The sequence below is a fragment of the Carassius auratus genome, chromosome 3, assembly GCF_003368295.1.
Source record: "Carassius auratus strain Wakin chromosome 3, ASM336829v1, whole genome shotgun sequence".
NCBI classification, from domain to species: domain Eukaryota; kingdom Metazoa; phylum Chordata; class Actinopteri; order Cypriniformes; family Cyprinidae; genus Carassius; species Carassius auratus.
Window position 1 is genome coordinate 11,388,448 of NC_039245.1, and position 18,422 is coordinate 11,406,869.

Consider the following 18,422-nt stretch of genomic DNA (forward strand, 5'->3'; position numbering starts at 1 on the left):
CTTGGACACTGACAAAATGGCAGCAGAGAGCTATCAATGCAGTATCTACTCTAGGTTAAGGGTTAACAAAATCTTCCGCCTGTAGCACCTACAGAAGCATTTAGTTTAGTAAGGTTTTGTCACGTGTGGCCAATATTAAGCTAGTTTCTATGACTGATTTAGTTACAAAGTTCCATCAGTTTAGTTTAGATTTGTTTTCACAAAAAAAAAAAAAAAAAAAAAAACATCCAGGGTTTGCTCAGGATGGACACACATCTGTAGACCAATCACCATCATCCCCAAACCCATAAACCCAAAAACTGAAGGCAAAAATCCAGGTGGCAGATAAAAAACAAAACAAAAACTAAATTCTACAGATCTTGTACCACAGTTTCTGCAAAACATGATAATCATGTTCAACCAACAAGGGGTTCTTATAGCACCAAACAAACCCCTGAATTCCTGTCAGCCTGCTTTGGCCCCCATATTCTACCCCAAGTGCCCAAAATAAGTTTGTTTGTCCTTTTCACCTACTTTTTTTTTTCTTTTTTTTTTTTCCTATGTTACCCAGTCAGCCTTGCTGGTTAAGGCTGTTGTATACATTCCTATACCTGACCTCAGTAGTCTTGGTTCTGGTATCCACCAGAGCCGTCATAGTTAGCCTCCATGTCAGCGTTGTATTCAGTGTACTCTGTGGCTGCAGCTGGTGCTCCTGCAGGATCTTGGCTGGGATCGATATAGTCCTGAGAGAAGAGAGATGAACTAGCGCCTAACTTGAACCTCTGGAATGCCAAAAAAGCTTGACCAGCCTTTAGGAAAATGAAGATGCCAGGAGGAGGTTTAGAGGGTGGGATCAGGGGGAAATGCAATCAATATCAAAGGATTATGGCAACAGGAGAGGAGGACATTTCAGTTTTGATGGTGAATAAAATGGTATCAGTTAAGGGAATCAAGTAAGAATTAAATGAAAGGAGTTGATGAGAATGACATGAAGGGACAGAGAGAGAGAGAGAAAACAGAAAAGCATTAGTTTGATTAATTTGATTTGATTAGCTTTAAGCTTAACTGAGTCCTGAATACATTTGTAGCTATAACCTTTTAAACCAAACTATTTAAACATAGACTTAGAAGCCTAAAACAAAAACAAAACATAAAACCAGAACTTGAGACAAACTTAAGACAATTTAATCAAACAACATCTGCCAGTATACATTATAAGATCTATCACAGGATAAATATTCATCAAAGATTTTGAGCAACAAGCTCAGCTCAACTCAGCTCAACTGTAAACAAACGGTTTAGAAGAAGATCATGAAATGCCATGACAATAACAGAAGTGAAAGAACGAGTTACGTAAGTCAAGGTCAAAGTATCCAGCCATGAATCCTGTAGACAATCTTCCATAATGTTACACTACAATCCTGTGAAGAGCTCAGCTGAACGACACATGTGCAACTCATGCCCCCTAGTCAAATAACACTGTAACTGCAATTTAAAAACTATCATTTAGTCTGGAAAGCATTGATTTTCTGCCACACCAAGAACAAAAGTTTGGGGTTGGGAAGATTTGTTAATGTTTTTGAAGGAAGTCTCTTATGCTCAACAAGGCTGCATGAATTTGATATTTAAAAGAACTGTTTTTTATCTTTTATATATATATATATATATATATATATATATATATATATATATATATATATTGTTTTTTTTTTTTTGGCATGCAAAGCTAAATCTTCAGCATCATTACTCCAGTCTTCAGTGACAAATGATCTTTTAGAGTCTAATATGCTCATGTGCTGCTCAATAAATAAGTTTTATTATTATTTCGTTGTAAACTGTGATGCATTTTATTCAGCATTATTTGATGTATAGAAAGTTCAAATTGACAGCATTTATTTGTAATTTTAATATTTTCTAACTTTATAAACACATTCACTTCCATGTTTGGTATGTAATTCAATGCATACTTGCTGAAAAAAGTATTAATTTCTTCCAAAAAATCTCAATGAACCCACATTTAAAAAAAAAATAGTGTACCTTTAACCCGACTCTTTACTTTATGATAAATGGCGGAATAGACTGAAAGGTGAAAATCATATCATCTTACTGTAGATCATGTTGTCATAATGTCATAATTCCAAGTAGATATGTGTAATATTTCATTTAAAACTCTTTCCAGTTCATACAAGGAAGTTCAGGGCTTGATATGGCACTGTAATAAAAAAAAACAACACACGTCCTGTCTTCATTGGTATCTATGACTGTAAGATTTTTGATGGAGTGCTTCTGTAGTTGATGTCTATGGCATAGTAAACTAATAAGAATGTGTGGGGTAAGTGTTAGACAAATGGAGGTGGAGTATGAGGGGTGAACAGTTTGTCGTATTCCTCTTCAAATGAGACTTTCTTTAGGCGCTCCAGGGCCAGCAGCGCAAGAACACCCTGAAGAAAAACAGATTGACCAGAGCCAACGATCAACAGAAGGAATGATGGGAAAAAAATAACATTTCAACAACACTGGGTTAATCTTATCAATGCAGCTGGGTGGTTTCTGTAAGAGAAGTGATTTGAGGAAATATAGGTTAGAAGGAAAATCTGCAAACTGAGAAAAACAAAAGATTACTGGGCTAAATAAGTCAATTCTCTGGAAAAGAAGCTAGAGAGCAAAGTACAGAAAGCAGATTAGTGAATGAAGCCATGTGGATCAGAAGCACAGGCCATGTACAGCGGCTGATGTTCACAGGTCAGTTATTGAGAAGAAAGCATGATGTGCCTGTATTCGAATAAAATGTCATTATTGGATGAAAAACTTAAAAAAGCTTTAATGAAGATTAGAAACATTACCTTGTACTAAAAGCAATTAGAAACTATAAATGAATAAAAACTTAAAATATAAAAAAGCTAATTTGAAAAAATAATAAATAATATTTAAGTGATACAAATATTACTGGTTCATCATCACCAATGCAATCTGGTGTAATAAAAGGCCTTGGGAAGAGGAAGGGCCATTATCCCAGCCATCGTTAATTTCTGACTGAGAAGAAAATGTAGATATTGAATCTCGCGAATCAAATATGAGTCAGATCAATTCGATTTTGTAGCAAGCATTTACTTTGGATGAAGAATTACAGAAGCATTAGAAATAATGAAGTCAGTACAGACCCAAGTAAATATGGAGAAGAAGGCGAAGGTGATGGCTGCTCTGGCTGCGTCTCCACCCGCTTTGAGAGGGTTGTCTTCTGGTTTAGCCACCTGCCACTGATTAGCCAGGAAACAGAATCCCACGAACCACACGAAAGACCAGAAAGCTGGGAGAAAAATGGGAAAGGTGCAGAATTTCAGGTCAATAAGCAAATAAATCAAAAGCAGAGTGATAGCATAATCTAACGGTGCTCTGATTAGAACAGTCAATAGATGGTAGTACTGCACCACAAATTCAGCTCAGCACTGTAGTTAGTCTAGCAGAAGTAACATTTGACCAACAGAGGGCAGTGTAGGTTAAAGTAATGCTGTGGTAGCAGCTCTAGGTCAGACTTTACAAGTGTTTTTGAGTCAAAAAGACCTTAAAACCAATTGTATATGGGAAACATCACCTTCTTAGAGCCATATAAAACCATTCATAGGTATTCAAATAAATAAGACATAGTGTGTGGTTTGTAGAAAGAGTGAGGCTGATTCAGCAGGAGGCTTGCAATGAATCTATCATCTTAGGGATATAAAATATTGATGTACAGTAATGTATGCGTTCTATCAGCAGTTTACCTGAAATGCCAATATCAGCTAAAACAGCCTTCTTGCGGTCTTTAACACTGCTTATCTGAGGAAAGTAGACGTCCAGTGCCATGAAAGCGGCACAGCAGAGGAAGGCCAGGGCTCCCATCCCCACAGCATAGTTACAGGCATTCTGGTTACGGTTAAAGATGCAATGCTCCTCCACCTCGTCCGGACGGTTCACATAGCCCTCATTAGCAATGCATCCAAAGATCACAATGGAAAAGATCTGGGAAGGGGAATAAAAAGAAGAACATAAGAGTTTGTGTAAAGGTGACATGGACATACCACACTTTTATTTATAACCATGGGTTATTTTTGGTAATACTTTACCCTGGGTAAGTCAACAGACTTTTGGGATTTTGTACTTCACATGCGTTACAATTATACACTTACAAGACACTTTTATTCAAAGTGACTAGGAAATGATGAACATTTCCAAAATAATATCCCATAGTACACAATACCAGTTTTAAGTGTAAGCTAGATTAGTACACAGGTTGGAGAAGAGGTGAAATGCAAGGTACCAGATTAATACAAGTGTTCAGCTTTCCTAATAATCAAACTTGCATTTTCCTGCCATCAAATTGAATTGTTTCTTTGCAGCCAAAATGTTTTTGGCAGATGCATTCTATCATCACAGAAAGCACTGAGCATGTGTATGTCTCATTTTGTTGATTGTTGTTACTGGGTTTGTTTTCTTATAAGTAAGATTTGAGACTTCCATAATAATAAGTGCCTTTTTGTTTTCAGATGAGCCCATGTTCTCTTTTTGGCTCCAGAGGAATAGTCAATCGGAATAGAGAATGGAGGAAATTTTTTGCAAAGGATGGTGTTTTTAACAGTTGTGCATCTGTCCAGTATGTCTGAATGTGTGAGAGTGAGAGTGAGAGTGAGAGTGAGAGAGAGAGAGAGAGAGAGAGAGAGAGAGAGAGAGAGAGACACTTCATTACTCCACTCATGCAATTAAGTTCAAATGCTCTTGGCTACCAGCAAACTGTCCCATAGTCGTTCCCCCATTGCCAGCTACAAGCCCAAGATTTAATCCAGAGAATCAGCTTTATATTAAAACTTACACTCTTAAAAATAAAGGTGCTTCAAAAGGTTCTTCAAGCGATGCCATAGAAGAAACATTTTTGGTTCCACAAAAAAACATTCAGTCAAAGGTTCTTAAAAAGAACCATGCCTTTCAAAAAGATTTTGTGACACAGAAAGATCCTTCAGAGGTTCTTTATGGAACCATTTAGACAAAAAGGTTCTTCTATGGTCTCGCGAAGCACCTTTATTTTTAAGAGTGTATGTTGAGGGGTTTGGAAACATCAAATCAAATAAACACTGAATCTCTGAGATACAGGTTCAATGGCTCATTCAAACCTTTAACTTTATCTTATTAAGCACATATAAACAAGATATCATCATGGCTGACTTATGGTTAACTTAAGGTATAAGCAAGCCCTATAGTATAACATAATAATATAGGACTTCCAGCTCTGTTTATCTTATTTTAATGTTTAAATCCATTGCATGGGATTTACCTCCAAAATTTCCTGCATTGCATTTTAGAAATTTAGAAAAGAAAATAGAGTTGTGAATTGTGAATGTAGAATAAAAGACAACTTTAAAAAGAAATGGCAAAAAATGTCTTTCTGTTGAGTTGTTTTTACCAGATGAATGCAAAAACAACATTATGCAAACAATGGAGTCAGATTCACAAACTAAAGACACAATGACCCAGTGTCTTTTTTGTTTTGTTTATCAGAATCATAAAGTATACCCAGTGTATTCCAATTAATGAATAACTGACTCTTTTGAACAACTTATTTTTAGTGAATCAAAAATATATCTGAGGTGTGTAGTCCAAATAAATGACTCTTATGAACCGCTTCTTTACAGTGAATCAAAAACATATACAGCATGGACAGTGTAGTCTGATTCATGAACAAATGACTCTTAAGAGCCTGGTTCTTTTTTAGTGAATCAAAAACACGCGGACAATGCAGTCTGATTCATGAAAGAATGAACAATCAACATCTGATTTCAACATGTAGCCTTCAATATCTTCATTTAGTTTTTTGTTTTGCCCACCAAATCATCTAAGTGAACATGAATAAGGCTGTAAACACAAACATGATTGTTATGTTAGAGATGATAAAGCAGTATCATTGCATACTGATTGTCCACATGACGTGTTGCTAAAGACATGCAAGACTACAATACATTTCTCTCTCTCTCTCTGTGAATTTAAGTGTATGGTCAAATTTTCTGCCTGCCTTTAATTAGCTGTCCGGATCACAAGGCCCCATGGTTAATAAGAGCATGAAAGCAGGCATTGTAACAGGCAGCACGTGGGATCTGGATCTTGTGATCGTCAGGAGCAAGGCTTCACGTGCTCCGTTTCAACCTGACTGGAGTGTTTTAGGCACATGTCTGTGAAATTAGCAATATTAATGTTTAACACTTTTTTTTTTTTTCGTGGGAAAAAAACTGTTAAAGTGTATTGGTAAAAAAAAATAGCATAAAACGGTTCTTTGTCCTAGTTGTCATCTTGTTTATACTGTGACAACCAGGTTCTCTAATCTCTTTAAATGATAGCATAAGCTGACAAACCCATTCTTGTACATTTTCTATATCTAACATATATTCCATCATACACCCAAGCACATTTCTTACTTTTCGCCTGCTAATTCTGTACATTATTTTGTACAAGCCTTGTCATTTTGCACATTAATATTACAAAAATATTTGACTCTATTTTTGTATCGATTTATATTGTGCTGTATTATACTGCATTTACTTTTATTTTCCATTATGTGATTTTTGTCATTTTGTGTAACACCTCAATTCCCCACAGTGGCTTAATAAATCCCACAAGGTCGGTGTGTCATATTTTATTGATTTTAATTGGTCTTCACTGTAATTTTTGGTCCTACAATCATCCAGACATATCAGCTGGGGCTGGTTTGTGCTTGTATCATTTTAGAGCCAGCAACTATAGCTCACCCACCATATAAATCAATCAACACCTTGAAAGAAAGAGAAATCCAGCTATTCAACAGGGCTCTTTACACAAAGCACAGAGGCCGCTTGTGTAATGTTAGACAGAAGACAGGACAATAATGTCAGGTTCAAATAAACCTACTTTAATGTAAAAATAATCCGCAGCTCATCAGTGATGGCCTGACATCAATTAAAACAAGTTCGAAAAATTGGATTTCTGTTATGTACAAAACAATATTTTAAATTAATCATTTGGTCTAGTTCTGGATGGTTCGTTTATGAATTTGGGCTGGTCCGTTTCTTGACTGAATACAGACTTACATTTTGGTATGTTCCTTAGACAAAAGATGGCCTCAATGGCCTTATGCAAATAAGCCATTTTGGTGTATTTGCATTCATTTATTAATCATTCTACTTCACTGATAGTCTGGATACTGGTCATTTTTCGTATACTGGTCGTCATTTCTCTCTCTTTTTCTCAGTCCGTTACATGCCTGCTTCCCCCCCCCCTCCCCCTCCAAACCCTCGCTTTTAATCTCCCTGACCTTGTGCTCACTATGCGGGAAAGAGAGATCACGAGAGAGGGAGAAAGACTGAGTCACAAGACTACAGATGAAGACCACCTATACATCTGGAGTGCTCCCCCACAGAGCCAACCTGACCACTGCTTCACAGCATTCAGAAATCATGTGTCTAAGATCTGCTGTGGTATAAACGGGGAAATTCAATTAAACTGCTCTGGTACATTGGGAAATAGCATACTTCATGTCATATATAAATATATATATATAACTGATTCCAGACTCAGTGACTCTATTATATGTTTTATCCCTCTAAATGTTAACTTTAGCCTCCCTGTTCAGTGTTCATTTGATTAAACATTTTAATAAAAATAAATGGTAGTCAACACTATTTGTATAGGCTTTTGAATCTAAAATAAGAGTGCAAGACAATAAATGCTGATTAGATATGAGACACAGTGCATGATTAAACAGTGAAACATTGCCACAATATCACAACCGAACAATGGAAGATCCTGCCAGGAAATAAATCAATCACAACCTGTATTATTCAAGGGATAAAGAGGCTCCGCAAACAATATTTTCACTCTTGACAATGACTGTGCAGGAAAAAAGGTGGACATAATGGAGAGAGATGGAGAGTATGTCACCCTGCAGCTGAATACAGCTGTGCACATTAGTCCAAGAACAGACTACAGTAAAATGAACGTGCTATATTTAAAGTGTAACATACACATTGTAGAGGAAAATGATGTGATACTCTAATACGGTTTCAGAGAAACAGGCTGCAGATAGATGCTGGATGAATACAGTGTGGCAGATTGGGAGAATAAATGAATGAACTATTTTTTAACGCCCATGTTTTCAAATTCTGTGTCAAATTCAGGGTTCCTGTGGGAAAGATCCAAAAGATCATCAATTTTAAAGCGAGAAACTGTTAATAAACAAGAAATGTGGAAAGACTCAGAGTCGGAATCAGACGCTATGCATCATGGTATCTACCCGAACTTATTCATGACTAAGGAGTTCACTTCACTCATGTTGTCAGATGACACAGGTTCAAATCCAGAAATATTCTAGAGGCAATCTCATTAATGCCTTTTATTCTCCTCAAAGGGAGCCTGTTTCCAGCCTGAAGTCTCAGATAGTTGTCATGCCAACGCAGAAGCAGCGCTCACTCAGCCAATCAGATTATGAATCAGACGAACACACATACATTCCACCCTGAAGATTCCACACAACACTAAGATGCAGGCAAATCAACAGTTGGATGCCTCTTGAATCTGAAGGGTGGCATTTCTGTGCATACAGGAACATATAGGAGGAGGAAAAAATTTTTTTCTCTTACTTAATAATGTGATTTAGTTGGAACAGAGATGGTGCAGCACCTGGACAGTTCACAGGCCAGGCTTGACATGGGAGAAGCGTTAAGAATGAAGCTTACTTGACAAAAAACAAAAACACACACACACAAAAAACCGAGTGTACATTTTTAATCAAACCATCACCCAAAGAGTCGTTTCGAATCAAATCACGTGATTCCAAAAGATTCCCAACCGTACAATAACTGCATGCAGTTTTCCTGAATACTATCTCTATCTTGCATTGGATGGACAAACAGGAAATCCTGTCTCAAACTGGCTGAACTCATTCCAGAACCTCGCAACTTTCAGGCCTTTCTCACCCGCGGGAACCTTTTCATTTCAGCTGAGCTTTGTAGAGCATAACCAGAGAATTCTGTTATAAACATTTCAATGTCTTTTAGCATTTAGCATCTTTTAGCATTTGCTAATTTCTGTTGCCAACGAATGTCATTTTTTATAAATGAGCAATGAACTCTGAGTCAGTGCTCATTTGATATATCAAGATCCTTATGTGTTGATTCTGATATATAGATAATTTCAATTCTCGAATGATCACTCGATAGCATAGTTGTGGTTTAATCACTGAATCAGACACCTGCCCACCTCCTCCCCCTCTTCTAATCTCCCTCCACCCCCTCATCACCATGTGTCTCTCCACAAAACCTTTTTATTAGCACATTCATGCAAGAGTCAAATGTTTAAACAAAATCAGTAGCAACTGGCTGAATAAAGACTGAGGAAATGATCAAAGAAACAAAGTGTTAAAAATTGTTTAGTTAGACAGAAACCTCCCCTGTAAAGGTAACAGGGCAGTAGACATTGCCAGCTCCATAATGAATATTGAGCTTCTTAAGATACCGCATCCTGGCTGTTGTTTTCCAAACCTCTACATGCTTTATTCTCCATATCCATTAACGGTGTCTGAGCTGGGGTTTTCTTTTTTTTTTTTTTAATTTTAGAAATAAATATATTAAATTGGAATTACTATTTTACACTAGCTAAAAATAGTATAGTAGTCATATTATATCAGCTCTAGTCTTATGTTTACAATACAAATATGATGCACACTGCAGTACGTTAAGGTAGGATGATTGTTTCTCCATATTTTTTCATGTAGCCTACATGTCTGTTCAACTAGAGACAGAAATAAAAATTAAAGCAATAAATTGGAACGCGCAGATTAGAGCGCGAGATTGTGCATTTAGGCGGCAAAGCTTTAGCCGTTACCGCGTCATCACGTGACGCTCGGGCTCGCGCTTAAATTATGTAATTAGTAGAATCACTCTCACCCATGACACTATGCGTAGAATAGCCTGCGGTTGCTGAAAGAACGTAATTGGATCGAAGGTGCCACCAGCCTTGCCAGCCCCGTATGCCTGCTCCATCCTCAGAGGTTCGTGATTTCTCCGTGTCTGAAGCTGATTTTTATTTATTTTAACAGAAATATAATTGACCTTGATGTCAAATCAATGTATCCTCGCGCTACACCGCTCTAGCCCTCGTCTGTCGGCCGATCTTGCTCTTGGATGTCCGTTCGTGGAGGTTTTCTTGTAAAACGATGTCCCTTCCACTCCGCAACTCTCTCATTTCAAGGGAGGAGAGAGGAGCCCGAGTAAACACGCATCCAGGGGAACACGGGAGCGCGCATTATGCTGTCAGGCTTGCGCACTCTCGAGGATACTTAGGCGCGCCGCCGATCACGTGCCCGCCAGACGCTGAGTACTAGCAAAGACTACAGAATACCCCTAAAGAGACTTTAGTACTTGTTACTGTGTTTACGTGGAAATAAATAAATGTTGGCATAGGAGTAGAACAGCGTAAACAGCAGTATTCCTAAAATTATGGAAACACATCATAGACCAACACATTGAATTTTAAAATGACAAATCAATGTAACCTTGTGCCACCTAGTGACTGCCTGTAACCCTCACCCAGAAGACAAATGCTTATGTAGACACAATATTAAATCAAAAATATTTATTTCGTTTATGGTAAGTAAAACCAAAAATAAAGACAGGGATGTACCGCAAACTGTTCCAAATTCACTTGCCAACAGGCAGTTATATCAACAACTACTTTACAGGTGGTGATGGACAAATCTAAATAATACTATTTTAATTTATTTATATATTTATATTGAACCGTTATAATATAATTATTATATAATATAATAATTAATTATTCAGCATAACTTCTTTAATGACAGGAACATCATTAAATAAAACACACACACACACACACACACACACACACACACACACACACACAAACTTAAAAGAGCAAATAATGCTACATGGTAGGTTGTCTTTTAGTTTTCAAAATAATGTATTTGCTAATGCTTCACATGTTATAAGGGCAAGGCTTAAAGTCAGTATAACAATACAATGTCAACTGCTGAATGAAAATAACAGGTACAGTCAGTGTGTTATGAGCAATCTGTCTGGTAACCAGAGACTGATGGTGAGTAGTCAGAAATAAAATGAATAAGACTGAAGTGAGAGTGTAAATTTACTAGGGTGTTATTTATGAATAAGTAGTTCACAGAGTTAAGTAAGAGTGCTTAATCAAGCAATACTTGTTTTTAAAAAAAATACTTGGTACAACATTTTTGTGTAAATTCATCCATGCACATCCACTTCAAGCTTAGTCTGTTATTTTCAGTCACACACAAAAAGTCCATAAATCAAAAAGTTTCAAAATTGTATTTCCACAGGTAAAAGAATAAAATTGCAGTGGTTCTGATTTATGGCAAAAGTTCCAATGCACTACAGCAAAGATTAGTGCGAAAACATTTTCACAAGTGTCCAATGTAAGTCAGTCAAAACAATTCCTACTGCTGCACTGAACCAACAGGGAAGGCTTATTCAGAGTACAAATTGTGTTCTGTACAGTAGGTTATACAAGCAGAACTTTTTATTCATATCTAAGAGAAGTTTTCCTAACCCAGTCTCCTTAAAAAAAAAAAAAAAAAAAAAAACGCCAAGACTACTTTTAGATAAGTATAAAAGGGGAACTTTTACCAATAGTACAAAATACAGTGTCATTACTGTATGTGTCAACCACTAGGATTCGATAAGTCACGTTGGAGTAAACGCACAGATTTATTCAGCAAACATTTCACTCCTCTTTATGAAATATACGATTTCCACACATCTTAATGGTTTAGCTCTACATAGTAATATAAACAAATTAAACGTTTGTGTGAACCACTACAATAAAAGTCATTCTAGATTGATAAAATCATTCAAACCTTACAACAGCCCTCTTTTTCGCTCATATCACATTAATATATTTATTTATATTTCTTTTGAAATGGAAAGAGCTCTTTAAGGCTTATGGATTGCTTCCCAAAGTCTAAAGTTTTAAATGGCTCTTGGTCATTCTTACAAAAAACGGGTGTCACTCGAGGAAAGCGAGACAACCTTTTGAGAAGACTGCAGATTCAAAGTTATGGCTCCCTCTAGCCTCATGAACTACAGCTAGAACTACATCAGATGTTTAAACCATCTGAAGGATATCTAAAAGGGTGTGAGGACTTCAGATGCTTCTTTACACATGGCATCCAGCGCTAATTCTTGGTACCTACAGTCTTTTATTGTTGGGATTATGGCCTATCAGTCAGGTAAGTGCCATGTCTCTTATTGTGCTTTTCATCTGATTCTTTTCCAGCTCTGCATCTTCATAACTAGCAAGCATCTATAAGAACATTATGTATAGAAAAGATGGTGCCATAACCAGTCCTGGACAGAATGTGTTACTTGACATTGAAAACCATGAGGGGCCTCTCTTCACGCTTTTGCCAGGGGCTCTTCTTATTCTCTCCATCATCATCTTTGTCGTCAGCTTCATTGTCATCATCAGGACTGGTGACAGAGTCTCTGTGGACCTCGCTGGCACTACTACGAGTGCTGTTATCCTGACTACGGCCTTTACGAGGAAACGTCCCTCCTCTGGATTCAGAGGTCTCATCAAGCAGAGGCTGTGTGGATTTCTCCTCAGGAGAGTATATGGCTGAATGGCTCTCGCTGCTTGATTCTGGTGTTTCGATAATGGGAAGCTTGGAATAAATCTTTCCATGAGCTTTTCTTTCACCTCCCTCCTTCACTCTGCCCTCATCTTTTCCTTTCCGGTGAGTAGATTTCCCTGAACTCATGGGGAGTGCTTCAGTACGGTGGTCCTGTGCTAGTTTGCTGGGGCCCACGGGTGCACGCAAGGCTTCATTGCTTAGCTCAATGTAGGAGTGTCTAACAAGAGAGTTTGAACGGCCGTCAAGGGAAACGAACCAGGCACGAGGGTGTGGCTTTACTCCGAGCTCCAGCAGCTTCTTCTCAGTCATTGCATGGAGCTCTCCATTCATTTGTGCAATGGTGGAGTCATTGAAAAGGTGAGGAATACGGACGGGGGCAGGGGATTGTTCCGTTCCCCAGTTCTCCTCTGAAGGTCCCTCTGCTTGCTGGCTAGACGACGACTCTTCCTTTTCTTGCCTGGCCTGCTGCTGCTGTTGCTTTTGGTTTTGACTCTGTTGGCGCGGCAGCGTCATACTAACCTGGATGCCCTCCATATCATGCTGCAGCTGTTGCTGCTTTTCCATTGCCTGCTCCACAGCCGACAGGTCAGAGGACAGATGCATATAATGTGCAGGGATGACCAGCGTGGGCACCATGCTGTGGTACATGCTCTCCTTCATCTGCTCCATAGAATGACAGAAGATCAGCTGGCCAGGCTGGGTGTTTACAGAACTGGGCCGACTGAGGTGATCCCCTGCCGCTGTATAATACTCCGGGGGCTTGCTGTCCCGACTGTGATCCGGATAGTGGGTAGTAAATGGTGGCAAAAGTGGAGGTGGAGACGGTGGGTCTGATGAATAGCCCTGGTTGTCTTTAGCATTATGGTGATGATATCTGCGCTCCTCAGAGTCCTCAGCAGAGCTGTAACCTTTGCTACAGTCATCCTGCAGGAGCAGGTCTCGAGTTCCTGTGTTTGAGGAGCGAGTGGTCTTTAATGGGAAGCTCTCTCCTCGTTTTCTGTCAGCATTTATCCTGGAGTTGTGCTGTCTCTGGGTGGGGCCATGTGTGAAGAAGTCCTCTCGAGAGCTGTGGAGATCACGGTTGGAGGAAAGGTCAGATTTGATGCCATCATGGTCTGCGGCTGAGGACGCTGTCTCCATGTGTCCACCGCTGATGAGATTTAGGTGGGAAGTGGATGTGCCCTGGTCTCTCTTCGAGCTCTCCAGAGTGGTTGAGAGGTACATCTTACGGCGATGCTGCCGAGGTTTTAGACACCGCCTCCTGAAATATCATAATAATATATCTTAGACATTATACCAAATATATATACACACTACATTTACGGACTACAGTTTGACCAAAATAATGACAAATACAAATGTAGTTTAGTGTCTTGCTCAGTTTGCTCATGGACGTGATCTTAAGCTCACGGCAACACTTTTGTGTATGCCAATACAAAGGTCTTGCTGTGACATGGGTTTTTCAACTTAAAGCCATGCCTAGAAGGATAAGCTATTAATTACTTTTTTAGGCACACAAACAAAAACACAAAGAGCAATGATACCTGCAGTAGTACAGTAGCAAACACAGCAGAATAAGCACTAGCAGGGCCATGGCACCCAGAATTGCTAGCAGAAAAATTGTGTGATAGGTAGTGATGTCCCTTAGACCAGAGGTATTCAGACCTGTTCCTTTAACACAAAAGTATTTTTATTTTATTTACCCATCTCTTACACAGTCATATAATTATATAGATATGGATCAGCATTTTTAATTGAATCTTTAAAGTCATTCTGTGTCACTTCATGGTTACTGATCAAGTAAAATGTAAAAACGTAATTGTTTTGTATGTAAAAAGTTATTTTTCATACTATATAATATACCATATAACTGCTGCTGGTCTCACCTGAGGTTGAGGGAAATGCTGCAAGCCAGTATCCCAGATTTGGAGCCACAAAACTCCATGTCATCTGAGTGTCCTCTTTTTTAATGTATCCAGCACCACTTCTGACCCATAGACCTGCACCAAACCAGGACTTTATTACAAAATGAGCAGACAGTGAAAAATGCAATGAACTGCATTCAGCTTACAGGAAAAGCTCGACTAAATGTGAATGGGCAGTGCGCCAGGGACAGATTAGACCCAAACTGTGCCAAATGACACATTCGATAGCTTTTCTTCATTTAAAAAGTAATTTTAGATCTAGGATCAGTCTAGGCTACAATTCAATATTCAAAATCACACAGATAATGTAATATAGAGCATCAAAGCAGGGCAGTGAGGGACACAAATTGTGCAACATACCCTAAGGCCAAACAAAAGAACACAGAGAGTTAATATGTTCTGACATGTCCCTGACAAATACAATTTCAAATGTCTCCCTCCACTGAACACAAAATGCTCACCCTGTGCTGGACTTCACAATTGGAGTGTGCAAAATAAACCTGTTATTACAAAGAAAAACAATACTACATAATAGCAATAAAACTTTCATTGGAATCTATTGGTTTTTTTTATTGCCTGTTACACTGCTATTTATAACTTCATATTTCACAGCTTTGTGCACTCTCAGCTCCACAACAGAATCCTAAGAACCAGCTACCTACAGCAAAAAGCTGCTCAAGACTGACCCAGGCAGCTGTATGCAATGTGTAATTACGCACACTAGAAGGTGCTATATGTTCAGCTCCGCTGGGAGACCTGTGCTTCAAAGCAGGGGGCTTTCCCAGTACCATGTACAAAATCATCCGCTCTATCTGTATGGGCTATTTTTTCTGTGATCTGTCTCCAAAGCAAACAGGGACTTAGTAGCAAATTTCAGTGACACTGAGGGCCCTATTTAAACGATCTGAAACGCAAGTGTCAAAGCGCGAAGCGCAAGTAACTTTGTGGGCGGGTCTCGGCGCTGTTGCTATTTTCCCGGCGGGATAAATGGCTCTTGCGCCCGGCGCAAATCTAAAATGGGTTGGTCTGAAGTAGCTTCATTATTCATAGGTGTGGTTTGGGCGTAACGTGAAATAAACCAATCGGAGCGTTATCCAACATTCCCTTTAAAAGCAGGTGCGCAAGTTCCATTATGGATTGCTATTATTATGGCGTATTTACCAGGCGCACGCCAGGAGCGGTTCACAGCCGAGGAGACTGATGTTCTTGTAAGAGCAGTGAAAGACAGAGAAGTTGTGTTGTATGGGGATGGGAGAAACCCACCCAAAATAGCGTCGGTTAAACAGGCGTGGGAGGAAATAGCCACAATTGTTTCATCGATTTTTTTTTTCCTGGTTCTTGACGGACAAACAAATTTGTCAGATGTCCTTATATACATATATGTCTTGCCACTATCGGGCAAACAGGTCTGATCCTTAATTACTACAATTAGCCTGAATAATTTGTAAGCAAGATTTCACAATGATTTCCGTCATCTCATGTGTTAATATTTTTTTAGTGTACAATTTATGATTTGCAAAAATAACTGTTGCATCTGTGTAGATTACATGAGCAAAGTGTATGCGCGTTGTGCACGCTATACATTATGGTCAAGCTTGCGCCCTTAAAATAGCATAATGAACAACGCGCAACGCGCCACTGACTTTAGACTAGGTTTTTTCTGGTCAGTGGCGCAATTGATTAATGGAACAACAAAATAGCACCAGGGATCGTTTGCGCCGGAACACGCCTCCTTTTTTGCGCTGAACCGCCCAGGGAGCGCAAGTTCATTCACTAGTTTAGCGACGTGCTTCTGTGGAGGGAAAAGCGCGCTTTGCGCGGGTGCAAAATAGGAATGACACATGCGTCGGTGTACAAAGTCAATTGCGCTGGGTGCAAGATAGGGCCCTGAATGTTTTTAGAATCTGAACATACTAGGGCATTCAGGCCTCACACTTTTAAGATAAAGCAGAGGGAGTCTGAGCAGTCAGTGAAATCATATAATGTATGTTGTGTTAGTAAAAGAGACTCAGAGAGCTGCGTTTCCATTTTCTAAGTTTCTACAGTCTACAAAGCAACGCAAGAAACAATACAGACTTGTGTCTATCACATGGTCAAAAACACACTTGCTGAGAGTTCACAGCTGCCCACCGCTCGGGAATACAGGCCCCTGTTCTCCACAATGAACTATCCTCTGAAACACATTTCTCTCTGATCACCCACACACACTGAATATTCAAGGTTTGCTTTCTCTTAAGTACTCAAGCATTCTCTATCTACATAGATTTTGGCATCCGGGAAACTGGTAGGCACCGTTTGAGCAGCTCTATGTACTAAGCTACCATATAGTTCAAAAGCATTCTTTCTTTGGTTTTAAAACAAGCACTTGCTTACCTTATCACTCGTGTCAAAAATCATCTGTTGAATGCTTGTCACTTAGTTTAAAAGAGGACTGGCAAATTGTATAAGACTGAATGATATTTCGAAGTTCTTTTTTTTATTTTTTTTAAAATAAAATTATATGATATAATTAAGATTAAAATGATAACCTAATTATTAATACACGATATATAGTACAGACCAAAAGTTTGGACACACCTTCTCATTCAAAGAGTTTTCTTTATTTTCATGACTATGGAAATTGTAGATTCACACTGAAGGCATCAAAACTATGAATGAACACATGTGGAATTATATATGGAATTATATACATAACAAAAAAGTGTGAAACAACTGAAAATATGTCATATTCTAGGTTCTTTTGCTTTGATTACTGCTTTGCACACTCTTGGCATTCTCTTGATGAGCTTCAAGAGGTAGTCACCTGAAATGGTCTTCCATCAGTCTTGAAGGAGTTCCCCGAGAGATGCTTAGCACTTGTTGGCCCTTTTGCCTTCAGTCTGCGGTCCAGCTCACCCCTAAACCATCTGGATTGGGTTCAGGTCCGGTGACTGTGGAGGCCAGGTCATCTGGCGCAGCACCCCATCACTCTCCTTCTTGGTCAAATAGCCCTTGATGCCTTCAGTGTGACTCTACAATTTTCATAGTCATGAAAATAAAGAAAACTCTTTGAATGAGAAGGTGTGTCCAAACTTTTGGTCTGTACTGTATATGTATGAAATTACTTTATTATTGCATTGTGAAATAATACTAAATCTGTTTCAATATCCGACCTATATCAACCAAACTTTTTTATAGGGAGAGATACTCTGACAACAAAATATTCTTTCAACAGACATATCTGTCAGTTGTCTTGAAAACAGGGTGGGAAAGGATCAAATGTGTCAGAGAAGGCTTTCCAGGTCAAATGACCCTCTTACGGACAGCTATCACAGTCATGTGGGAAACATATTTGCATCTGTCAAAACGTTACAATAGCAAACCAGGAAGTTTGACTACATTCCCTGACTATTCATTCATTTGCCTACTGTGGATAAAAGGGGAAGCTGGGATTAGGCTGCCATAGACTAAGCTGCTTAGTTTAAAATCATTTAAGATTTCTCTGTGGACCTAAGATAGGTTAAACAAATCTTTAACCACACTTTAGGAAAGAGCTAAATAAGCAGCCCAGACATTAGGGTGATCAGCTAAAAAAATGTAACACACATGTACAAGATAACATGGAATGACGTGCAATTATATCAAGAGCAATCTACACAAAACTAAGACCTGAATGTAAAGCCAGAAAGTGAGCCAGTACCCTCTTTTAGTCATATTGATTTTTCCACCAGAGCTGTTCTCATTATTATGCTGGCATCAGTGAAGGATCTAGGGAATTCTGCAAAGCTTGCCAGGTAATGAATCACATCCTGTTTTGGGAGCTATGTCGTGATGGGGTCAATGAATTGGCAGGCAATTAT

General features: G+C 38.8%; 2 protein-coding genes across 6 annotated transcripts in view; both read right to left on the reverse strand.

Annotated features, from left to right (window-relative positions):
* Positions 1-201: 201 nt before the first annotated feature.
* On the reverse strand, positions 202-10,524 carry LOC113048071 (synaptogyrin-1-like). Of its 3 annotated transcripts, none has more exons than XM_026209577.1 (4): positions 9,921-10,522; positions 3,741-3,978; positions 3,141-3,286; positions 202-788 (listed from the first exon to the last, which is right to left on the reverse strand). In XM_026209577.1, the coding sequence occupies exons 1-4, from the start codon at positions 10,014-10,016 to the stop codon at positions 597-599; spliced, it is 672 nt and encodes a 223-aa protein (XP_026065362.1). In that variant the 5' UTR covers positions 10,017-10,522; the 3' UTR covers positions 202-596. The 3 variants fall into 3 exon arrangements, with proteins under 3 accessions (XP_026065362.1, XP_026065371.1, XP_026065379.1); XM_026209586.1 differs by lacking the exon at positions 202-788 and adding an exon at positions 1,692-2,420 and having other exon boundaries at positions 9,921-10,520; XM_026209594.1 differs by lacking the exon at positions 202-788 and adding an exon at positions 2,427-3,012 and having other exon boundaries at positions 9,921-10,524.
* A 408-nt stretch (positions 10,525-10,932) lies between these two features.
* The window catches only part of fam171a2a (family with sequence similarity 171 member A2a), a 36,445-nt gene continuing 28,955 nt past the window's right edge, over positions 10,933-18,422 (reverse strand). For 2 of the 3 annotated variants that reach the window (XM_026209559.1, XM_026209569.1), the window contains exons 6-8: positions 14,545-14,658; positions 14,203-14,329; positions 10,933-13,919 (exon numbers count right to left, since the gene is read on the reverse strand). In XM_026209559.1, coding sequence (XP_026065344.1) covers positions 12,386-13,919; positions 14,203-14,329; positions 14,545-14,658 — 1,775 coding nt within the window. In that variant the 3' untranslated portion in view covers positions 10,933-12,385. The remainder of the gene's footprint in view (positions 13,920-14,202; positions 14,330-14,544; positions 14,659-18,422) is intronic. The other variant, XM_026209566.1, reaches the window with a different exon arrangement.